This window comes from Saccopteryx bilineata, chromosome 5, assembly GCF_036850765.1.
Source record: "Saccopteryx bilineata isolate mSacBil1 chromosome 5, mSacBil1_pri_phased_curated, whole genome shotgun sequence".
In the NCBI taxonomy this organism is placed as follows: domain Eukaryota; kingdom Metazoa; phylum Chordata; class Mammalia; order Chiroptera; family Emballonuridae; genus Saccopteryx; species Saccopteryx bilineata.
Window position 1 is genome coordinate 158,832,249 of NC_089494.1, and position 25,567 is coordinate 158,857,815.

At 44.0% G+C, this 25,567-nt stretch overlaps 1 protein-coding gene across 4 annotated transcripts in view; it reads left to right on the forward strand.

The window, feature by feature from the left end:
* The window catches only part of FAM171A1 (family with sequence similarity 171 member A1), a 159,947-nt gene that overhangs the window by 95,162 nt on the left and 39,218 nt on the right, over positions 1–25,567 (forward strand). For all 4 annotated transcript variants that reach the window (XM_066280742.1, XM_066280741.1, XM_066280744.1 and 1 more), the window contains 2 exons: positions 8,196–8,288; positions 20,084–20,242. In XM_066280742.1, the coding sequence (XP_066136839.1) occupies positions 8,196–8,288; positions 20,084–20,242 (252 nt within the window). The remainder of the gene's footprint in view (positions 1–8,195; positions 8,289–20,083; positions 20,243–25,567) is intronic.

Genomic DNA, 25,567 nt, shown 5'->3' on the forward strand with positions numbered 1-25,567 from the left:
GGAGAAATGCACCCCCATGTTTATGGCAGCATTGTTTATAATAGCGAAGATCTGGAAACAGTCCAAATGTCTTCAGTGGACAAATGGATTAAAAAGCTTTGGTACATATACACAATGGAATACTATGTGACCATGAAAAAGAAGGAAATCTTACCTTTTGCGACAACATGGATGGGCCTGGAAATTATTGTTAAGTAAAATAAGCCAGGCAGAAAAAGAAAATTATCATATGACCTCTCTCATTTGAGGAATCCAAGAAACAATGTGAACTGAGGAACAGAATTGAGACAGAGGAAAGCAGACAGAGGGAAAGGGGATGATAGGATGGAATAAAGCTGAAGGGAAGGGGGCAGGGCACTATGGAGAGGGGCATAAGGGATATGTTGAGGGGAAGACGGGGGAGAGGGGGTGCATTCAGGGCAACACTAGAATCTATGTAAACACAATAAATTAAAATCAATAAAAAAATAAAGTACCTAAAATAAATGAAGGACATCTACATACAATACAGTAGAAAAGACTTTGGTTAATCAGTTGATCAATATCAATATTAGTTCATTAATTATAACAAATATACCATACTAATGTTAGATGTTACTAATAAGAGAAATAATCTGGGTATATAAGCAGTCTCCATTCTATTTTACAACTTTTCTGTCATGGTGACAATGAACTACTCAAAGACCAGATGAAATGTTCCAAGGGGCCGAGGAGAGGCAACAGCCCCGGTCAGCAGACTGAAGGACTGAAGTACCATCCCCAGCTTTACTCAGATATTTATTAGCCAGTACAAATAAATACCTCAAGGAAGCAGACAGAAGTTCTCGGCGGATGCAGTAAAGAGCAAGGAACATGCTGACTTCTAATCTCTGATCAGAGAGCCGAAACATTTTCTGTTGCTGAATCTTACCCTGCTGTTTTGCTGTTTCCAGCATGCACTGTTTCCAGTATGGGTCAGAGAGGCCCCTGGACTCTCTTCCACTCAGGGCCTTCACCCTAGGGCACCTTGCTGTTTCTAATTTTTCACAGAATATTCCTCTACTTTTCTGAATTTGATCTTAGTCAAAACCTTGAGAAAGAATTTTTACAACTTTTTGTAAATGTAAAACTATTTTAAAAAGTTTATTTAAAAAACATTATGTACTAAGTTAATTAAAATTTTTTTTAATAAATTTTTATTAATGGTAATGGGATGACATTAATAAATCAGGGTACATATATTCAAAGAAAACATGTCTAGGTTATTTTGTCATTAAATTATGTTGCGTACCCCTCGCCCAAAGTCAGATTGTCCTCCGCCACCCTCTATTTAGTTCTCTGTGCCCCTCCCCCTCCCCCTAACTCTCTCCCTCCCTCCCTCCCATGTCCTCCCTCCCTCCCATGTCCTCCCTCCTCCCACTCCTGGTAACCACCACACTCTTGTCCATGTCTCTTAGTCTCATTTTTATGTTCCACCAATGTATGGAATCATGTAGTTCTTGTTTTTTTCTGATTTACTTATTTCACTCCTTATAATGTTATCAAGATCCCACCATTTTGCTGTAAATGATCTGATGTCATCATTTCTTATGGCTGAGTAGTATTCTATAGTGTATATGTGCCACATCTTCTTTATCCAGTCTTCTATTGAAGGGCTTTTTGGTTGTTTCCATGTCTTGGCCACTGTGAACAGTGCTGCAATGAACATGGGGCTACATGTGTCTTCACGTATCAATGTTTCTGAGGTTTGGGGGTATATACCCAGTAGAGAGATTGCTGGGTCATAAGGTAGTTCTATTTGCAGTTTTTTGAGGAACCACCATACTTTCCTCCATAATGGTTGTACTACTTTACAGTCCCACCAACAGTGAATGAGGGTTCCTTTTTCTCCATAGCCTCTCCAACATTTGCTATTACCCGTCTTGTTGATAATAGCTAATCTAACAGGGGTGAGGTGGTATCTCATTGTAGTTTTGATTTGCATTTCTCTAATAACTAATGAAGCTGAGCATCTTTTCATATATCTGTTGGCCATTTGTATCTCTTCCTGGGAGAAGTGTCTGTTCATGTCCTCTTCCCATTTTTTTATGGGATTGTTTGTTTGTTTGTTGTTGAGTTTTATGAGTTCTTTGTAAATTTTGGATATTAGGCCCTTATCTGAGCTGTTGTTTGAAAATATCATTTCCCATTTAGTTGGCTATCTGTTTCTCTTGCTGAGCAAAAACTTTTTATTCTGATGTAGTCCCATTCATTTATCTTTGCCTTCACTTCTCTTGCCATTGGAGTCAAGTTCATAAAATGTTCTTTAAAACCCAGGTCCATGATTTTAGTACCTATGTCTTCTTCTATGTACTTTATTGTTTCAGGTCTTATATTTAGGTCTTTGATCCATTTTGAATTAATTTTAGTACACGGGGACAGGCTATAGTCGAGTTTCATTCTTTTGCATGTGGCTTTCCAGTTTTCCCAACACCATTTGTTGAAGAGGCTTTCTTTTCTCCATTGTATGTTGTTGGCCCCTTTATCAAAGATTATTTGACCATATATATGTGGTTTTATTTCTGGGCTTTCTATTCTGTTCCATTGGTCTGAGTGTCTATTTTTCTGCCAATACCATGCTGTTTTGATTATCGTGGCCCTATAATATAGTTTGAAGTCAGGTATTGTAATGCCCCCAGCTTCATTCTTTTTCCTTAGGATTGTTTTGGCTATTTAGGGTTTTTTATAGTTCCATATAAATCTGATGATTTTTTGTTCCATTTCTTTAAAAAATCTCATAGGGATTTTGATGGGAATTGCATTAAATTTGTATATTGCTTTGGGTAATATGGCCATTTTGATTATATTTATTCTTCCTATCCAAGAACAAGGAATATTTTTCCATCTCATTGTATCTTTTTCGATTTCCCTTAACAATGCTTTGTAATTTTCATTATATAGGTCCTTTACATTCTTTGTTATGTTTATTCCTAGGTATTTTATTTTTTTTGTTGCAATCGTGAAGGGGATTGTTTTTTTGAGTTCGTTTTCTAATATTTCATTGTTGGCATATAGAAAGGCTATGGACTTTTGTATGTTAATTTTTTATCCTACGACCTTACTGTATTGGTTTATTGTTTCTAATAATCTTTTTGTGGAGTCCTTCGGGTTTTCGATGTATAGGATCATATCATCAGCAAAAAGTGATAGCTTTACTTCTTCTTTTCCGATATGGATGCCTTTTATTTCTTTGTCTTGTCTGATTGCTCTGGCCAGAACTTCTAGCATGATCTCTTTAGGATATATATAAAAAAAAGATTTACAACTTTTGTACTCGTCTGTACTCGATATGAACTGTTTGATGTTTAGCGGCGATGGGAAACCCATATTCTTTTAGGCGGAGTTTGTCAGTGCACACCCAAGGTCAAACAGTTCGTTATTTTTGTGGTCACGTGTGCTGAATCAAGTGGCATTGTAGCATAAACAATAGGTGCAGTTGATAACTGAAAATGTGTCCAGGCTGTTTGTAAAACGAAATAATTGTTTTATTTGTGATATAACCCTTTCAAGCTCATTCTGTTAACTAAATATTGTTTTTGATTGATTGTGATACAGTTTGGATATTTATACAGTATGTAATTATATTTTTATTAAAATGTGTTTTTATTAAAATAATATTGTATATTAAATTTTTTTCACTCACTTACATTTATTCATAAACAAATTACATAATAAAATGTTATTTACTTAAATGAATCATTTTTGTATTTAATATTTTTTAATTTTAATATTTCGTATGGCCAGTGAAAAAAGGTTTTTTTCCAGACTGGCCCGGAGGCAAAAACTGTTGGCCAGGCCTGATCTAGGGGCTTTCTAAAAATCAGTATATTAAAATAAATTCCAACATGGTTGAAAGGACTTATTATGAATAACAAAAGACACCTTTATAGCTCTCTCATCATTTAGGAAATTCCAAGGGTTTTAGGAGCTCTGTACTCAGAATGGAGATCAAGACCAAATATCTATTTCTTATTTTAAATCACAATATATCACTTTACCATTCTCCACTTCAAAGTAGTCAGTCCACCACCAGAGGCAAGAATGGTACCTGACACAGACTCTGCTTGGGGTGGGATAGGTGGGGAGCAGCCCGTAGGTCTCTTCTGTCCCCTCACCTAAGGCTCCATCTGGTACATGGACCACATGATATTTTCGTACCATTAGGTTAGCAATAAGGATGCGCTGATGGCTGTTAGAGATGCTGCTGGGTAATGGAGGAGGCATGGGTTTAGATGCCAGCTGGCCTAGGTTCTGGCTTCCAGTCTGTGCTTGAACCCATCTAATTTGATGCCAATCTTTGTAAAATGGAGCTAATACCACCCCATAGTCATTCTGGTTAAAATGTAGTGAACCTATGTAAACTAGCTTACAATGCCTAAAACACAATAGGTGCTCCATAAATATGTAGCGCCCAGCATACTGCCTGGGAAAATACCTGTGTTAGTGCTCATCTCTGTGCCACAGAACACTGGACACACTCCATCAAGGTCCCTGTTGCCTCTGGAGACACATGGGAGCTAAGTGTGGTTATTCCTGGCTTATAAAGCTCTACATAGAACTTGCCCTAGGAAGTTTATTATTAGGTTGTGAAGTCAGCCACAAGAGCCACTTCCATCTAAGGAGATAAATGTTGATAGCTTTGTATGTATGTATGTGGGGGTGCTGGAGAAGATGTTAACCAACCTCAATGGGTGAACGAAGGCTTCCTGGAGGGGGGCTGTGTCTTGGGGATGAATAGATATTAGCACCAAGAGGTGCTTGTAAAAACAAACAGATCCCTAGACTCAACCATTCAATTGAGTAGGTTGACCCAGGAATTTGCATTTTAACAAACAACCCCTTCCCTACTTCTGGATAAAAGTTTTCACTAAAGGTGGTGGACAAAATTTTTTTAATAAATCAAGGTGTGGTCACAAACTGAACCTGACAAGCTCGGGGAAAGGCCTTGAGAACAGGAAACTAAGGTAAACACAGGATGGTCTAAATCAAATCTTTCTAACTAAAGCTTTATGGTGGGTATTCTTGTCCTAGGGAGTTATTCTTTATCTGAACGAAAAAGGTCACTGTTTGCTTTGAAGCCTGTCTCTTGCCTTTTGCATCTTCAATAATGTACTTGATAACTGCCTTTGAGGTGTGGGGTTAATCTTTTTCTGCCTTCTAAGGGCAGGCATCCTACCAGAGCAGCAACCAAGCAACCCTTTCATTGTTATTATTATCATGTTAATTAACTTGCCTGTCTTGTGCTTCTCTATGTAAGGGGTTTTCATATGTACATTTCCACTTTTATCCAATCCTAGTGATTTCCCCCTTTGCTTTCTCACACCTCCCTAATCTATCACCAGTCAATTTCGTGTAACCTCCTTTTATCGTCTCCTTTGATTCTGATGTATAAAAGAAGTAGTAAACCCGCCATTTTCTGGAGCACTTTCTCAATCTGTTGAGACTTTGCTTCCCAGCAATTGTCAACAGTTTGGCTCAAATAAACTCAAAAAAATTCTTACAGGTTTGCAAGTTTTCTGTTATTGTTGACAGGTTAAGACCACTGTTTTGTGAGCTCTGGACAGTGATGTAGATATAACTGAAAAAATTATTTAGGGAAATCTTAAAAAAAGAGGATAAACCTGAGAATTATTTAGCAGTCAAAATGCAGGAGCCTTGAGAAGTGGATGGGACACAGATAAGCGAAAGGACAAATTAGAATAAATGTAAGTTGTATCTTGGGTTTCTGACTGGTGATAGACCAGATAGAACAGATTGATCATGATGGGCTTGGGAGACTTTCCACACTATGCTTCCCCGAAGGTGACTGAAGTCCTCTTCCTCTTTTCTGTGTGCATCATGAGTATTGATTTGGGGATTATAAATAAATTTTCGTGAGTTGACACGTTCACAAATACTGAATCCACAGATAATGAGAATCAGCTGTAAATATATTCATTTTGACTTTACTAACAAAATCATTTGAGAAAAAGAAGCCATCCCCCTAATGTCCATTTTCTTAAGTGAGTCAAATAATGGGAACATGTGAGCCCATCATGGCTTTCTAAGCCTGCCTTTCTCATTTCTAACTTAAATTAATAAGACTCAATAATTTTCAAGGACCCTCCGATGTCTGATTATTTTTCTCTGGTTGCCTTGTCAACATAAGAAAGATTCTCTTAATTAGGTTCTAACAGAAAATGTGGCCAAAATTTAGACTGGCCTATTGTGAAAAGCAGATCAAACTATTTATTGTTTTCATGCATAATTTTGAAGGCCAATGCTAACACTTTTGGTACTCCAAATAATTGGGAGCCTCTTCTAAAATACAGGAGTGAGGCCCTGGCCAGGTAGCTCAGTTGCTTAGAGCATTGTCTTGATATGCTGAGGTTGTGGGTTTGATCCCTAGTCAGTGGGCATACAGGCATCAACAACTGCATCCATAAATAAGGGCAACAACAAAATAAATGTCTCTCTCTTTTTCTCTATCCCTTCTTCTATCTTCAAAATCAGTCAATCAATCAAAAATAAAATAAAATACAGAGATGAGCAAAAGTAGGTTAAATGACCAATCATCATTACCTAAAAGAGAAATCATAAGTAAGGATATGAAATAACAATAGTAGTAATAAGAAAAATAACACAAATAAATAATAAAATAATAAATAAATAATACAAAAATAAACTGTTTCATGGACTCACAACTGTAAACCTACTTTTGCCCACACCTGTGTGTTGAAAATTTGAAACTAAAGATAAAATGCTTTTGTTACTACATTACACACATGGTTGTGTTTGAATAAGCATACTTGTGAGAGTTTGCAATGGTTTTCTTTTTTCATCCTTGACTTGTTCTTGGAGGATGTATTTTTTTTCTCTTTCAAGGAAGGAGGTATAGAGTGGGGAGGGAACCCAGCTTGGCAAACAGGTAAAACAAATTTAGCTATATAAAATATAACCCACCACATCTTAGCTATTTTCATCTCCGTAGTGATTGCCCACTAGACCTTCTGCAGTGGTCCAGGACTATTGTAGCGGCTTCTGGCTAGCGCAGTCTGCATCTTCAAACCACCCTCTGTTTTACTGAACATTAGTGGACTAGTCATCCTGAGTAGTTTGTGATTCTCTGCAGGAATACGACTTTTTTATCTTCCATTTGTCCGTCGGTACCGTTATTCCTCTACCATTGTTCTCCTGGAAAGCTTGTGAGTCAGAGAGTGAGTCAGAGAGAGGGATAGACAGGGACAGACAGACAGGAATGGAGAGATGAGAAGCATCAATCATTAGTTTTTCATTGCGCATTGAGACACCTTAGTTGTTCATTGATTGCTTTCTCATATGTGCCTTGACCGCGGGCCTTCAGCAAACTGAGTATCCCCTTGCTGGAGCCAGTGACCTTGGGTTCAAGCTGGTGGGCTTTTGCTCAAACCAGATGAGCCTGTGCTCAAGCTGGCAACCTCGGGGTCTCGAACCTGGGTCTTCTGCATCCCAGCCCGACGCTCTATCCACTGTGCCACCTCCTGGTCAGGCTCTAACCATGGTTTGATCTTTCTAGTTACCAGCCCCATCCAGGAGTCATCCAGGAGCCCACCTGAGTTACCTCATTAGAGCAAAAGACACTCCTGCCACCCCCATCAATCAGGAAATTACAAAGGATTTAGGAGCTCTATGTCAGGAACCAGGGACAGAGACCAAATATATATTTATGTCATTAATAAGAAAAATCAATATTGTTGATTGATTTGAAATCAGAGAATAGGCCCTGGCCAGTAGGCTCAGTGGTAGAGCATCGCCCAGCATTTGGATGTCCAGGGTTTGATTCCTGGTCAGGGCACACAGTAGAAGCCACCATCTGCTTTTCTCTCTCTCTTTTCTCTCCTCTTTCTCTCTTTCTCTATTCCCTTCCTGCGGCCATGGCTCGAATGGTTCGAGCATATAGGCCCTGGGTGCTAAGGATGGCTTGGTGGAGCCTCCGCTTCAGGCACTAAAAATAGCTCAGTTGTGAGCATGACCCCAGATGGGCAGAGCATCGGCTCCTGATGGGGATTGCCTGGTGGATCCCGGTTGGGGTGCATGCAGGAGTCTGTCTATCTCCCCTCCTCTAATTTGGAAAAAAAGAAAATCATAGAATACAAAAATTAGAGTGGGCATTTTGATTTAAGTGTCAGAATTCTTTTACATCCATTTTTTTTCTGCAGTGTTTTCTTCACTGAGCCTTGGCCTGCTTCCAGAACGATCTGCTACTCTAATGGTTTATGAAGATGTTGTCCAAATAGTCTCAGGATTCCAAGGTATGTTCTATGTTTAAAAAGAAAAGCAACAGTAACTTTTGGGCTGCTACTAAAATCTTAAAATCTTATGAGGGACGGCTTATTGTCAAGTAGTGATGGCAGTGAATTTATCCAAAGCTGGGACATACCATCTGTTGTACCTATCAGTGCACAACACATTTGAATTTTGGTTAAACTGATGGTTGGCTGTGATCTTGTTTCTTGTATGACCTGCTGTTAAATGCTGAGAGAATAGAAGGAGCTATGTTCATGTCACACCTCTCTCATCTCCAAAGGAGAGATTATTCCCCTCACGAGGTGAGAGCCAGGACTCTGTCTGGGTCTCGTTGACCAGTGGACAAGGCCATTCTTAAAAGGACTGTAAGCATTTGAGCACATACAACTTCAGTTTTGCCAGAGGAAGATTCTAGAGATCTGTTGCACAACAATATTATATGCTTAGTGCTACTGAACTGCACACTTATAAATGGTTAGGATAGTAACTTTCATGTTCTAGGTTTTTTACCCCAATCAAAAAATCTCTCCCTAACAAAAAAAGGAAAAAGTTCATGAGCATTTGAGTTTCACTTTTCCCTCTATTGTTCCCTAGTTCAATTCATATCATGTGCAACGATGTGTATAAATATGACCTCACCCCTTCTACATTCTCTTGCAGAGACACTCGTATAGAAAGCTTGAGGGACTTTCCCCTTGGTTGGTGTTGGGGTTAGAATTGGGAATAGCGCTTGTGTCAAACATAGTTCTGAGGTCATTTTCTTTCACCTAAATCATGGGCCTTAAGAATGCTATTTCCTGGAATTTAATGCTTCACCAGATTAGTTTTTTATTTACTTTATTTCTGTATTTTAATACTATTTTACACTAATAATTTTTTCCCTAATCATATTCATGTGCCATTTGCAAATAAGCTGCACTCAGTTTTTTTTTATTAAGTCACTGTGAAAACATGCAGAGAGTTGAACATGTAGTCACTGCTCTTAGAAGATGGGTTTGAAGAGAAAATAAGTAGATGTATCTAGCAGCGTGTATAACTTGAGTCTGGGAAAGAAAACAATGAAAGCCATGAATTAACTTTTTTCTTCCCCTAAGAGAGCAGACTTAAGCCTTATTCCCTTCACATTAGAACCACATGGTGGCCTAAGCCTATTGGCCCTGGTCCCCCCAATTTTTCTTTGATTAGCTTTGCTACTATTGTTTCACAACTGAAAGTAATGGTTTTCCTTTTACAATATAATTGACATATTGCCTTGAATTAGTTTTAGGTGTACAATATAATGATTTGACATTGTGTATATGTTATGAAATGATCACCATAGGAAGTCTAGTTAACACCCATCACCATGTAGTTACTAATTTTTTTAATATCTAGTCTCTTAGCAACTTTCAAATATACAATCAATAATATTAACTATAGTCACCATACTATATGTTTCATCCCAAGGATTTACTTATTTATGGAAGTTTGTACCTTTGACACCCTCCACCCATTTCTCCCACCTGTCACCCCCTGCCTCTGGCAATCACCAATCTGTTCTGTTTACCTGGCAGTTTGGTTTTGGATTTTTTTAGATTCCACATGTAAGTGGTATCATACAATATTTGTCTTTCTCTCTCTGGCTTATTTTATTCAGCATAATACCCTCAAGGTCGTCCATGTTGTATGTTGTCACAGAGAGTAGGATTTCTTTCTGTTTTTGGCTGAATAATATTTTATTGTATATATCGACCACATTTTCTTTATCCACTCACTCAATGAAGGATGCTCAAGTTGTTTCCATGTGTTGGCTATTATAAATAATGCTGCAGTGAACATGAGGATGAGACCATGGTTTTCTTGAAATGAGGGAATGTTGATGCTTTCTTCTTACGTTCTTCATTAAGACAGGAACCTTTAGTCTCTTGCTAGCCCAGTTGAAATAACAAAGACTAACAGTTGTAATTAATGTCTCTGATACAGAGAAGCTATGCTCACTGTTTATTTCAGGATATAGCGGGCCTTTTCTGTGTTTTCCCTGGAGCTGTGAGTCTTGTTGGTGTCTTGCCCTTGGACCTCAGCTGCCAAGGGGCTGGCACCTATCCATAGGGGGCCAGGGGCTGGATCCCAGCTGGAGCCATCAGCAGGAACTCATCTTTCTCTTTCTTTTACTGGGATTGAGCTAAGAACCCAGAAAAGGTGAGAATCTCAGATGGAAGGTCCTGAGGTACAATGGGTCTGTGACCATGCCAGGCCACCCATGAGCCCAAATGAGAAGGAATAGAAAGAATGAGTAAGAAAAGGGAGCCAGCTGGCAGCAGGTCAGGGAGAAGCAGACGGGGGGTTTCTGGAGTCATGTTGGTGTCACTGCATTCAGGGGAAATCCACAAACTCGTATCTTGTCACCCCAGAGCTTCCCTGGGCCCAGAACCTGCCGTACCTTCCATCCCTCTGTCTCCCGGTCTTGGATACCACACAACCCTTGTAAGGCCAGTGGCCTCTGCTGTGCAGATTTACACTGGATTCGGGCAAACAGTAAAGAAACTGTGGAGCTGGAAAATGGTGGGCCATTCTGTTTTATTATTAGAGTCTCGCAACGGTGGACGGACGAGCTAGCAGGCAGGGAAGACCGCTTCCCTTTCTCTCTGGGCTGACCAGCAAACAGGGCAGGGGAAAAAAAAAAAAAACGCCTTCTCCAGCGAACAATAGCAAAAACGGCCCCTCCCAATGGCGGCAGGCAATCTGCAATCTACAGTCTTACATAGACTGTACACATGTGGTGCTGCCCTTGTGCTCGTGCACCACTCAGGCAAAGTACAAGCGAGCAAGCCTAACACACTTGTTTGCCCAACAACCCTCCTTCCCTTACTGCCCCTCATGTCCTTTCAGTAACCAGAGGTGCATTAAAACAACGCTCCAGCTAGAGGTTCTCAGTCTCATTATGATACCTCCCTTTCTGCCATATTTGAGAGTATACTCTACCCATCCAGCCAACATTTTACAACCTTAAGTACAAGGGGTGTATCATCTTCACCTTAGAGCCTTCAGAGCCGGCAGCATCGAGTCCGCACTGGACATGCCAGGCATTTCACAAGCCTCTCCTCTGCCCCTGGGCCCCACGTAGCCAGCACTGGCTCACACGGAAGTTCTCAGCCTCCCTGCCACACAACCCCGCGTCCAGGTGCGCAGTCTCTCCCCCCTGCCTCTGCACAGTCTCAGGTACAGTTCACAGGTCGCACCTACAGGACTTCTTTCCTCCTGGACAGTTGATGGCTCTCTCTTTAACTTTCTCATGTACTTTTTAGCCTAGAGCTCTTATTTTAACAGTGAAAACACTGTGATAATAAACACTTTCCATGAATGTCTTCTTTGCTCTTGAGTTCTGGATGAGAGAGCCGTTGTCCTTTGCTCTTCACACCTGTGCCCGCTGCAGAGGAGACCCTAGGCACGTGTTGTTTGGGTCCCTGTGAGGTGCTCACCGTGTGTGTACACATGTTGTTTGGGTCCCTGTGAGGTGCTCACCGTGTGTGTACACATATTTGGGTCCCTGTGAGGTGCTCACCGTGTGTGTACACGTGTTGTTTGGGTCCCTGTGAGGTGCTCACCGTGTGTGTACACGTGTTGTTTGGGTCCCTGTGAGGTGCTCACCGTGTGTGTACACGTGTTGTTTGGGTCCCTGTGAGGTGCTCACCGTGTGTGTGCACGTGTTGTTTGGGTCCCTGTGAGGTGCTCACCGTGTGTGTGCACGTGTTGTTTGGGTCCCTGTGAGGTGCTCACCGTGTGTGTGCACGTGTTGTTTGGGTCCCTGTGAGGTGCTCACCGTGTGTGTACACGTGTTGTTTGGGTCCCTGTGAGGTGCTCACCGTGTGTGTACACGTGTTGTTTGGGTCCCTGTGAGGTGCTCACCGTGTGTGTACACGTGTTGTTTGGGTCCCTGTGAGGTGCTCACCGTGTGTGTACACGTGTTGTTTGGGTCCCTGTGAGGTGCTCACCGTGTGTGTACACGTGTTGTTTGGGTCCCTGTGAGGTGCTCACCGTGTGTGTACACGTGTTGTGTGGGTCCCTGTGAGGTGCTCACCGTGTGTGTACACGTGTTGTGTGGGTCCCTGTGAGGTGCTCACCGTGTGTGTACACGTGTTGTGTGGGTCCCTGTGAGGTGCTCACCGTGTGTGTACACGTGTTGTTTGGGTCCCTGTGAGGTGCTCACCGTGTGTGTACACGTGTTGTTTGGGTCCCTGTGAGGTGCTCACCGTGTGTGTACACGTGTTGTTTGGGTCCCTGTGAGGTGCTCACCGTGTGTGTACACGTGTTGTTTGGGTCCCTGTGAGGTGCTCACCGTGTGTGTACACGTGTTGTTTGGGTCCCTGTGAGGTGCTCACCGTGTGTGTACACGTGTTGTTTGGGTCCCTGTGAGGTGCTCACCGTGTGTGTGCACGTGTTGTTTGGGTCCCTGTGAGGTGCTCACCGTGTGTGTACACGTGTTGTTTGGGTCCCTGTGAGGTGCTCACCGTGTGTGTACACGTGTTGTTTGGGTCCCTGTGAGGTGCTCACCGTGTGTGTACACGTGTTGTTTGGGTCCCTGTGAGGTGCTCACCGTGTGTGTACACGTGTTGTTTGGGTCCCTGTGAGGTGCTCACCGTGTGTGTACACATGTTTGGGTCCCTGTGAGGTGCTCACCGTGTGTGTACACGTGTTGTTTGGGTCCCTGTGAGGTGCTCACCGTGTGTGTACACGTGTTGTTTGGGTCCCTGTGAGGTGCTCACCGTGTGTGTACACGTGTTGTTTGGGTCCCTGTGAGGTGCTCACCGTGTGTGTACACGTGTTGTTTGGGTCCCTGTGAGGTGCTCACCGTGTGTGTACACGTGTTGTGTGGGTCCCTGTGAGGTGCTCACCGTGTGTGTACACGTGTTGTTTGGGTCCCTGTGAGGTGCTCACCGTGTGTATACACGTGTTGTTTGGGTCCCTGTGAGGTGCTCACCGTGTGTGTACATGTGTTGTTTAGGTCCCTGTGAGGTGCTCACCGTGTGTGTACACGTGTTGTTTGGGTCCCTGTGAGGTGCTGACCGTGTGTGTACAGTGGTTTCATTTGGGGACTGTTGTGTCCCCAGGCCGCATTTGGCAATGTCTGGTGACGTTTTGGGGGTGTCATGACTTAGGACCTGCCACCAGCAGGAAGTGGCAACAGGCCAGCTATGTTGATAGAAATGCTGAAGTGTATAGGATGGTCCCTGTTCCCCAGCAAGGAGCTACCTGCTCCAGAATGTTAATAATGCCCAGAATGAGGAGCCCTGACCTAGTCAGAATTGAGACAGACCATCATTAGGACATAGTGAACTGCTCAGTGTAACTCAGCTTTATGTTCAGTTCTGTAAATTTTGTTGGGTAACAACTATATACAGGACACAGTGTGATGGGTTTCAGAACAACTGCAGTTAAGAAGCTTTAGTCTAAAAGAGGAGAAGATGTGGGAAATTATTGCTTGTCATGCACCTGCTATAAACCAGGAGGCTCCATTAGACCTCCTGAATGTAAGTTCTGATCTAGCGCCACAACAAATATATTGTGATTTTATTTTTATTTTTAAAATTTTTCTTGATTGATTGATTTCAGAGAGAGAGTAAGTGGGGTATAAGGAGCGAGATAGAGAAAGAGAGAAACATCAATTTATTGCTCCACTTATTTGTGCATTCATTGGTTGAGTCTTGTACTGTCCTGAGCAGGGATCGAACCTGCAACCTTGGAGTGTCAGGATGATGCTATAACCAACTGAGAAACCCAGCCAGGGCACTATTGTGATTTTAAAGATAAAGAACCTGGCCTGACCAGGTGGTGGCACAGTGGATAGAGTGTCAAATTGAGATGCAGAGGACCCAGGTTCAAAACCCCGACATCACCGGCTTGAGCACAGGCTTCCCAGCTTAAGCATGAGGTCACTGACTTGAGCTTGGGATCATAGACATGACCCCATGGTCGTTAGCTTGAGCCCAAAGGTCGCTGGCTTGAGCAAGGGGTCCCTCAGTCTGTTGTAGCCCCCTGGTCAAGGCACAAATGAGAACACAATCAGTGAACAACTAAGGAGCTGCAGTGAAGAACTGATGCTTCTCATCTCTCTCCCTTCCTGTCTGTCCCTATCTGTCCCTCTCTCTGTCTCTCTCTCCATCTCTGTCACAAAAAAAAATAAAAGATAAAGAACCTAAACACGAAAGTACTCAACTAGAAGGTGGCAGAGGAAAGATTGAAACACAGCCATCTGTGTTCCGGTCTCATGGTACCTTTGATCTGGGAGATTTGCAAATATACAAAAAAACAACAACAACCACAGTACAGGGCACAGAAAGATCAATGCTATAAGAGAGATACAAATAAGTTTAGAGCTTAAAGCAGGATCGAGACAGCCTACAATAGAAGAGGTTGCATTTGAGATGGATATGCAACTAGAAGAGGGGAAGGGACTCCAGATGGGGAGAAAAGCATGGATGTATTTGCAGAAGCACAATTCTGTGCAGTCCCATGTGGCTGGAATCTGAGAGCTGACTGGCAGTAAGGAGAGCATCACTTCTGGTGTAGGCTTGGTATGTTAGGAGGGATACAGAGACTAAAATGAAAAGAATTCATTTCTACCTCTTACAAATAGAATGACTTTTGGCAAGTGCTTAACCTCTTTGAGCCTCAGTTTTCCCACCCATAAAGAGAGGATAGAGTTCCTCTTTCCAGGATTGTTGTAAATATTAAATAAAATAAAATGTATATAAGAACTTTTTTAATTCTTTTTTTTCCCCTTCTTTTTCCAAGTGAGAGGAGGGGAGATGGAGAGATTCCCACATGCACCCCGACCGGGATCCACCCAGTAAACCCTGTCTGGGGCCGATGCTCTGCCCATCTGGGGCCATGCTCAAAACCGAGCTATTTTTAGCACCTGAGGCAGAGGCTCCATGGAGCCATCCTCAGCGCCCAGGGCTAATTTGCTCAAACCAATCAAGCCATGCTGTGGGAGGGAAAGAGAGAGAGAGAGAAAGAGAGAGAGAGAAGGGAAAGGGGAGGGATGGAGAAGCAGATAGGCATTTCTCCTGTGTGCCTTGACTGGGAATGAAACCTGGGACATTGACCTGCCAGACCGACACTGCACCACTGAACCAACCAGCCAGGGCCAAGAATTTTTTAGATTCTTAAAGCACTGAGCTGTATTTCTCATAGGACAGTTGGAGTAGTAGTTTGGGTCTACTTGTTCTCTAATTGTTGCTGCCACTGGTAATTTGGTAAGTGGTGCAGGTCCATTCAAGGCTCCTGGGAAGGGATAAGATGTAATCAGAGTGGCATTATAGAAAAGTGTGTGAGTAGATGAAAAGGGGTAAGTCTGAAGCAAGGGGCCAGTTAAGAGACTGCTGCAATAGTAAGGCAAAGGATGGGCATTGTAGAGTGGAGGCAGAAAGATAGGAAAAGATGCTGCTGGAAATGTTGATAAGGAAAATTAGCCAATCCAGCACTTGGACAAATGTGACGAATAATAGAGAGGGAAAATGATGGAGACAACCTGTATTCAAAACTGGGGTTGGGGAAAATGAGGTATTGTTAAGTGGCAGAGAAGGTCGGTGATGATTTTAGAGTGCCTGATGGGCATCCAGGTGGCAGTGTCTAGGAGGCAGAGGAAATGCAGACGTGGAGCTTGGCAGAGATTCCTGGGCTAGAGAGAGAGGAAGGGGACAATGGAGGTTGTGGCAGTAGGGGAGTCCGCATGGACAGAGCCCAGAAACAGCAGAGGCAGCTGTGGCAGGAACTGTTTGATCAGAGGTGGGAGGAGGAAGAAAGTACTCACAGAAGAAAAAGCGGCCTGACTCTGCGGAGACCAGAGTTCAGGACCATGAATGCCAAGCAGGAGAGGTTCGAGGAGGGGCTGGTGAACAGTGCTGACCATTGTTAAGAGGTCAGCGAGGATGAAGGCTGAGAAATGGTCACAGGGTTTGCAGCTTATAATGAGTTGACATTTCCAAGGGCAGCAAGTGTTGGGGGATAGAAGGCATGCCACTGGGTGTTGGGTGGAAGGAGAGAAGGCATTTGCATATGGGAATAACAGTTAAAGTCATGTTTTATTGTTACTTTTCTAGATGAGGAAGAAATGAGTAGATTTGTTGGTTGGGTTGGAAACGCCTTTGGAGTAGATTATCGACGAAGGCAAGAAGAGTTGGTTGAGCCAAGTCTTGTGATAAAAGCAGACGTTAGGATACTTGGGTTAACCTTGGAAGAGAGTTGGGGCAGAGAGAAGAGGGAAGGGAGATTTTAAAGTGCAGAGAGAAGACATGGTGGCCCCAGTATTTTCAGTAGAGGAGGGTCTGAGCGTTTGGGGATGGTGGGTGGGGTTCTAAGCTTGAGAAGAACGGAGGAAGTTTGAAACAGCCGCTGTGGGGAATGTAGGGGAGAGGCATCCGGAGAAGATGGACAGGCTGTCCTGTCCCTTCTCCTTCACCCATCCCCACCTGTCACCCCCCTTCTGGGAAGGTGGAGAATTTAGCAGCTTTAATACATGAAGACAGGCTTAAGGACAGAACACTCCCCTAACCCCACACATACCCACTTTAAATTTCATTTACACCACAGCTTAGAATAGCCTCAATCCTTACACTCCTCAGGTCTGTCTCCTTGGTCGTTTCACCAGCCAGAGGTCTTGCCTGTGCTCCGTGAGGGTGCGTGTTTGGTCCCTTAGCAGACAGGTATCCAGGTCTCGCTGGTCACAACATGTGTCAAATCAGCTGGGCCGGCCCCATTCCCCTGTAGTAAACCTGCCTCAGCACGGCTTCTCTGTACCACCACCCCCAGCCACGGCAGATAGACCAACTTCTGAGCAGAAGGAGAAGGGAGGCAGCGGGGGGGGGGGGGGGACAGGGGGGGAAGGGAGAGATACATCTTCTACTAAAATGCATGTCACGTAGAGAATAAGAAAAGGTACAAGAGAGATAGACAGACGGGCGCAGAACTGTGACGAGACCCCAGTGGCTCCTGGGAGCTGAGGAGCAGCCTTGGTTGTGGTTTTCAGGTCCCAGACCATCCCTATTAGGCTGGGCTGCCTGTTATCCTGGGGTCTGGTGTGACTCCCTTTTCCCTGGTCTGGTGTAAGTTGGTTTCTGTTCCTTACAGCCAAGGGAGACTTCACAAAGATTTCAACCCACCACCTCACAGGGGCTGTTCCCAAGTCTGGAAGGGTGCACATATCCTGCCCTGTTCTGGGTAACCGGCCTAGACTCCGCCTTCTGTCCTAACCCTCATTGGACAATATATTGCCAATGTCATACTTTAGACACATCACTCTATACCTCAGTAAGTCCCTTGTCAGTCCACTATGTGAAACCCAGGCATGTGAAACCCAGGCATCAGCAACATTTTTAGACTGCAGAACAGTGGAGAAAGGGAAATTAAGTCTCAAAAAGTTCACTATCATTGAAAAAAAAATATATTGGGAGCAATGAAGTTGTTTTGTAGTTGGAGGTGAGGAGATGAAAAAGAAAGGGTTGACTTTGACTCTCAGTCTCAGATAGCAGCAGGGGAGGGGTGGAGAGAAGAGGTTAGGAGCCAACAGCTCCTAGCCCGGGAAGCTATAGTACTCAAACTCTGTGCAGACCTACGAGATGACAGCAGAGAGGCAGCGGTATTCTGTGAAATCAGAGAAGACCAGACTAAGAAGAGATTGAAGTTAAGGGTCATACAGATAAACATAATACAAGGCACATGGATGCTAGTACATGACCAAAGTTTTACTTTAGGGATAAAGAAAAGGCACTGATGGTCTGGAACAGGACTGGCATTCCTGCCTTCTTTCACTGGTGACCAGAGTTAGATAGGACTGCCATGGCTCTGGGTACCTGGCTCTCCTGGGCCCTGAAGCTAGGCCTGCTTTATGAAGTGGCGAGCTTGTCATTTGAGAAATCTAAGCAGTGATTCTTAGGAGTTTGAGGAGCCTCATGACTGTCTCAGCTGTACATGGTCAAAGCAGCCTCCTCCACACATGCATGTGGGCAGTCAGTCATTGAATTTTCATGACCTCATCTATAGGAAGAGACATGTAGGCTAATTGATTCTTCGAGCTCTAAAACTCCCTTATTCTAGAACACTTCTGGATAGGTATATCCCCTTAAAAGTTTTCTTTCTGGAGTTAAAAGGAACTCTGGAGCAAGCAGGGCTCTGGGAAGGGAGACCACCATGGATTGGGGAGAGGGTACCCCCACCAACCACGTGGTCCACCTCAATCAAGCCTGGGGTAGGATACATGATGCCAGAATGTCAGGACAAACTATTGCCTTTGAGAAACCACTTTATTTATTTATTTATTTTTCTAAAGCTGGAAACGGGGAGAGACAGTCAGACAGACTCCTGCATGCGCCCGACCGGGATCCACCCGGCACGCCCACCAGGGGCAACACTCTGCCCACCAGGGGGTGATGCTCTGCCCCTCCGGGGTGTCGCTCTGCCGGGACCAGAGCCACTCTAGCACCTGGGGCAGAGGCCAAGGAGCCATCTCCAGCGCCCGGGCCATCTTTGCTCCAATGGAGCCTTGGCTGCGGGAGGGGAAGAGAGAGACAGAGAGGAAGGAGGGGGGGGTGGAGAAGCAAATGGGTGCTTCTCCTATGTGCCCTGGCCGGGAATCGAACCTGGGTGCCCCGCACACCAGGCTGACGCTCTACCGCTGAGCCAACCGGCCAGGGCTACCACTTTATTTATTTTTTTTTTCAGATTTTTTTTTTAATTCATATTTAGTTAAGAGAGAGAGGTGGGGGCGGGGGAGGAGCAGGAAGCATCAATTCCCATATGTGCCTTGACTGAACAAGTCCAAGGTTTTTAATCTGGTGACCTCAGCATTCCAGGTCGATGCTTTAGCCACTGTGCCACCACAGGTCAGGCAAGGAACCACTTTATTTGAATCAGAAGAAATGTGAACTTTTGTTGGCAAAGGCTACAACTCCCATTCCATTCATTTTTGTCTTAATGATGTTTTTGCTGGATTTGTGCAAAATACTTAGCACCTTTACATCTTGTGACTGTCTCCATAGCATAAGGTAAGAACAGGTTCAGGTTTTACACTCAAAAACAACATCTAGAGTAAAAACAAAGTGCAGGTGAGATCTTAAGGTAACTGTGACTGGGGGCCTGTCCTCTGTCCTGCACAAAAGAGCTGGGTTTGGTGGAGCATCACTTCACATGATCACGAGAGCCTCATCGTGAAATCTGTGACTTAATCTGTCACAAATAGGATGCACCCACCAGCAGAGCCTGGATGCCAGGTGGCAGCTTCCCCTCGAGGAAGAGGGCTCAGTGCTGTGGGGCTCTTTTCTGCCATCCTTGTCCAGACTGTGTATTTAATTCCCTGGCTCTGCTTCCAGTGGGGCTGTGCGGTTTGGCCAGGTTGCACCAGATAGAGAAGAGTGTGTCTGCAACCCATCAGAGTGTCTCTTGCCTTGTTTGTGTAAAGAGATTGTCATCTATTTATTTCACTTACATGGATTTTATTTCCCAAGATGTTACCCCCATCCATAGGCAAATGCTCTGCTGGTGAAGACTGCTCACAAATTGCTCTTGGAAAGCTTTTTGTTAAAAACCTAAATAACATCCTGTGTCAAACCAGACATGACAATGGGCTATTATTTCTATCCCCATAATAGAGTGTTGTCACATGTCGGTGTCCTGCGTGGATGGGGGATGGGAGGAGATGTCAGACGGCTGGGAGCAGGGGCAGGGGAAGCCCTGCCGAAACCCAAGAGAAGCACTTCCTCGGCCTGCGCTTTCTAAAAACAGAAACTGTTTCTTGGAGATGTAACTGAAAGGTTAATTTCTGCAGGTGCCCGACCACAGCCTCGCATTCACTTCCAGAGGAGAGCCCTGCGGCTGCCGGAGAACACCAGCTACAGCGACCTGACGGCTTTCCTGACTGCGGCCGGCTCCCCCTCCGAGGTGGACAGTTTTCCCTATTTGCGAGGATTAGATGGAAATGGGACAGGTAAGTTGAGTCTCTTCTTTTTTTAGCCAGGCTTCTGTGTTTGAATCTTTGTACGTGGCTTGAAGTGTTCGTACTGAATGGGAGAACTGAATTGCAGAAGGGCTGGGAACTCTTTGTCCAAGTTCAAGTGTGTTGAAGCCGTTCCTTAACCCTTTGAGTAGTACGAACGTTCATGTACGTCTTCATGCCTCCCGACCATCCAGAGTACGATCGATTTACATATTTTAAAAATGTGTAAGGCAACATGAAAAAAAGGCAAATGTATGTTCTTCTTGTTTCCATAAATTGGTTATCAAACGAACATAATTTTAAGTTAATAAAACTGTAACTGTAACTCATTTTATGAAAAAAAAACTCACTCCTGGGGATTAGCTTAGCGAGCATGAAACTAACTCCCTGCTCAAAGGGTTAAAGAACTTAGTCTGCACCGCTGCCGCGTTGAGTTTCTGTGACTGTCTCCTCGAGCTTTTCTGCTGTACCATCTGCCTTAAGCACCTTCTATGAGTTCTCCTTTGGTAGATTGAATATATTTAATCCAGAGAATTTTTTTTTATTGAAATCACTTTTTAAAAAAAGCAAACTTTAAGATCCGAGGTTTAAGATAGAGGTTTAAACTTTAAGATAGGGTTTTCTGCCCCTCCATCCTCAGCCTTCCCCATGTGCCCCCAGGCCCCGTGTTTGGCGGAGCAGCCTGTCTCCCCGGCCCTGCAGAGACGCACAGCCACCCCCCCTCCCCCCTCCCCCCTCCCGTGTGTCCCCGCTGGCAAGGAAGGTGGCTGTGGGGCCACCCATCTGAGTGAGCTCACCAGTGCTTCCCACCCCCAAAAGATCACGGGAAGTGAAACCTACCAGCCAGAAAATTTGTAATAAAGACTAGAGACGTGTGCCGCCCCTCTGTTCACAGCCAGTAGCACAGTTCATCAGGTTTTTGGTGCTAACATGGTCCATAGTCCTTCCAGTAGCTGGGAAGTGGTGAATTCTGACGTCCTGAGTCGTTTTCCTGTCTCCCCTCTTATTCTCCCAGACACTTTAGTCTAGTCACAGCATCAACTCAAAAACCAGAGGCTGTTCTGAGTTCAGTTCTCCTGGGTGAGTAAGTTACTGAATTTCCCAGGGACACTGTCACTGGCTATCATTTCAGAATGAGTACATAACTGATCATTCTGGAAAAGCTTTTACACCTGCAACATCTGATCCGTTTTGTAGAATATTCATAGATTACTGGTTCCAGATTGTTTACCCGGAAAACACAGATGAAGGTGACCTGGTGATTTGTCACTTGCTTATCTTCCCTCTATGGTACTTACTTGTTTTCAGAAATGTTTTGTGTTTTCACTGAATTTATTGGAGTAACACTGGTGAACCAAATTATACAAGTTTCAGGTGCACAATTCTACAGTACATCTCTGCACACAAGTATTGTGCATTTACGCACCCCAACCCCAAGTCAAGTCTCCATATGGACCATCACCATATAGTCCCCCTACGAAATGTGTCTTCTTCCTTTAATTTTTATGTGAAATAATGCAATTAATAGTAATCAGACAAATACATGGTAGTCATCTTAAGTAAACATTATTGGGGAAAAAGGTGTTAACTTTTACTTTAAATGTACAGCCCTAGGAGTAAAGTCATGCTTTGGAGAACGTGATACAGTGTAATCTGAGATCAACATGGAAGTCCACCCAGTCTCCCTGACAAAATGGTGCACAGTCATCAAACCCCAACTTGGAGAAACAACTTCATTGCAGGGAGTTCATAAATTTTCTGTGCCCGCTTCCTAGAGCTCCTGAATAAATGATGAGATCTGAGATGATGGGGGAAGAACACAAGGACATAGGACTATTGATTTTAGTGTTTATTTTAAAATCACTGTTATTGCAAAGGGAAGAGAGGTCTTTGGAAGGTTATATTCAACTTTCCCACTGAAATACCTGATAAGTTGCCCCAGGAAGAATTTCTTTGAGTGCTTCCAGGAAGGGCAGCCGCCTGCAGTGTGTTTGCTTGCACCTGTCAGGTGTGGGAGCGTGGCACCCCGACAGCTCGTCAGCTGGGAAGCCGTCTCCTGGTCGCTTTGTGAACGGCGCCTTCTCTGCCCCATAGTTGTTTGCCTCCTGTTATATATTCTGCATCTAAAAGATTTCAGTGTAGTGTGAGAGCCTGGACCGCACATACCTGTATGAGATGACAGGCCGTAACTAGAGTTCAGTGAAGGCTAACGGAGGCCACAGATGTGATAGGAAACTGCTGCCAAGACTGGTTTCCTTGGAGCGTCCTAAGGGGAGTTGTGTTGGGTTTAGAGGGCGCTTTCAGAATTGTAAGTAGAGAAACCAGTCCCATGGCAACTTTGGTTACTTCCTCACTCGCCCATTCCCTCCCATCTGCTCTGTTAGTTTCCTAGCATCACGTAGAGCCACATACCATGCCTGCACACCATGGCACTCTCCCCTGTGGTTGCTGAGAAAGAACAGCACTGTTCTGTGACATCCCCAAGGGGTTTTCCAGAAATTACTTCTGCTAGTAACTCCAAGAAGACAGAGGGGAGTCAGTGAAATGACTAATGGGTGAAATTGTCCTGTGGTGCAGAAAAGTTAGAAATGGGGTGCAAAGCCAGACAGAACCCTAGATGCTATCTGAACAAAACCCCACACATTAACAAGTGATGAATCCAAGGCTCCGAGTGTGGGCAATGGTGCTCCCTCTGCCGCGCCCCCCTCCCCTCCTTGCTGCTGCAGCCTGACACCTGTGTTTATTTGGACATGACAGGAGCCAGGTAACGTCGGGATGGAATAGAAAAGAAAGACCCCCTTGGCCCTGGTCGGTTGGCTCAGCGGTAGAGCGTCGGCCTAGCGTGCGGAGGACCCGGGTTTGATTCCGGGCCAGTGCACATAGGAGAAGCGCCCATTTGCTTCTCCACCCCTCCGCCGCGCTTTCCTCTCTGTCTCTCTCTTCCCCTCCCGCAGCCGAGGCTCCATGGGAGCAAAGATGGCCCGGGCGCTGGGGATGGCTCTGTGGCCTCTGCCTCAGGCGCTAGAGTGGCTCTGGTCGCAACATGGCGATGCCCAGGATGGGCAGAGCATCGCCCCCTGGTGGGCAGAGTGTCGCACCATGGTGGGCGTGCCGGGTGGATCCCGGTCAGGCGCGTGCGGGAGTCTGTCTGACTGTCTCTCCCCGTTTCCAGCTTCAGAAAAATGAAAAAAAAAAAAAATTAAAAAAAAAAAGAAAGACCCCCTTATACACAGAAATCAATATTTTGTATCAAGTTTCAGTCTCCTAACAAGGACTGGAGGAGAAACAATTCAGCCCTTCAATGTACGAATCTTTCCAGAATAAAGAAAGTGGGCGGACAGAGGAAGGGTCATTGGGAAGGCATTTAGTGAGGCGCTGAGCTCCGCAAGTAGATAGAATTGCCGGCAGTGTCTCCAAACAGAGGACTTTTAAAAGAACACTGTATCACATGAACTTAATGCATATTGCATTAAATGAATATGCCCTTACCCATAGTGCTGTACTTCTGAATGTTTATAGCTGAGTCTGTTTCTTTCCATAGACTCACGGGAAAGCATCCAGCCCAACTTCCGTACTTGTGCAGATAAGTAAAACAAACCCCAGAGGAGTGAAGTCATTTGCCCTGGGCCACGGGGTCACGTGGCCATGTAAGGAGTTGATACTGGAACCGGGCTTCTTATGCCAGGAATGTGTCAGATAATAGGAAAGGAGAATGGAAAGGTGATGAGTGGGAGCAACAGGGTTGCCATTTCTGGGAACCAGGAGGCACAGTGTGTGGGAGGAAAGGATAGAAGGCAAGGGGTCTGGAATGCTTTTTGATTCTACCTACTATTCCCCTCTTCAGACTTCCTGCCTCACGTCTGAGAAAGGAGGCAACACTACCTAACTGAAAACATTATCTCTAAGTTGTTTACATAGCCTCTAGTGTTACTTAATTTGTCTTTGAGAGAATCTAACGGAACTCAGTAGAGAGATACACTTGTAGACCCGGCTTTACTTCTGTGTTACCTTTGGGCAATGTACACATTTAGGTCTCCGTCCACAAGATATTTTGACCAGAAATCTGGTAAATTATGGGTTTTGGTTTTCTTTATCCTAAAATGAATGGCCAGACTAAAAGATTTCAGGACTTGAATCTATGACTTCAGTATGGACCTCTTGATCAAATCCCCATTTCCATGCCTTTCTCTGCATTGAAAAACAGATACAGATAAAAATTGTAAAGGATACAGCTGTCATTAGCTGTATAGGAATTACTCATGAACGGTTTCATTATAACTTCTGAAACTAAAGTTTACTAAAAAAGTCCACATTTTTATGAGTTTATTTGAGCCAAACTGACGACCATCGCTGGGTAGTCAGATCTCAATGCCTTGAGAAAATGCTCAGTTTTCAGTTTATTTTATATATTGCAATCAAAGGAGGAGTCATGGGGGCGGAGGGGGCGGTTACATGAAAATCATTGGTGGTAGGTTAGGGGGTGGGAGAAAACAGAGTGGGAAGATCTCTGAGATTGGACAAAGAGTAAAATGAAGAGACAAATATACTTCTTTTACATTTGTGAGTATAGGTAAGTCAACATTTACAGCACATAGAGATGGTATGCGGGAGAACAAGATAACAATGAGCAGTCCTGTGGTCTTGGGCTGTGGTGGGAGCCTGTGCCCGAGGGGTCTGGATTACTCAGACATTCCAAAGGCATACTACCTTAGATGCAAAAAGACAACAGACAGGCTCATGTAAGGTAAAGACTGACATTTCTCTAGGAAGATACCAGCCAGGACATGACTACCTGCCATGACTCACTTTTGGTTAAGAAGTTTAATTTCAGACCATCCTAGGTGGTTACTATCAGTCTCTGGGTTTGTAAGGCTGCCATGCTGGCCTCCCCCTGAGCTTGTCAGGTTTAATATATGGCCCTCTTTCCCCTCACCCCTTTAAATGTTTAAATTTAGTCCTAATTGGAGGCTTGAATTCAGATAATTGATGGTAGGTAAGTATATAAATAACAAGTTAGAAATTCTATAGATTATATTCTAATGAAGTTTAAAATTGTTTTTATCATTGTGTTTTTAGTGCTGTGTTTAAGGAAAGGTTTAAAGTTATGACAGAATACATTTTGTGTGATATTATATTTCACTGGAGAAGTTTTTTTTCTAAAATGGATTGCTTAAGTCTATAAATATAACATCACTCTCATAAGCATTGCCTAATTTATCTGTAAAGTAGACGGTCATTAAAGCATCAGCTTGGATAAAAGACCTCTAATGCAGAATAATTGGTATATGAAATTCCTTTTTAAAAGTTCAAAATGCC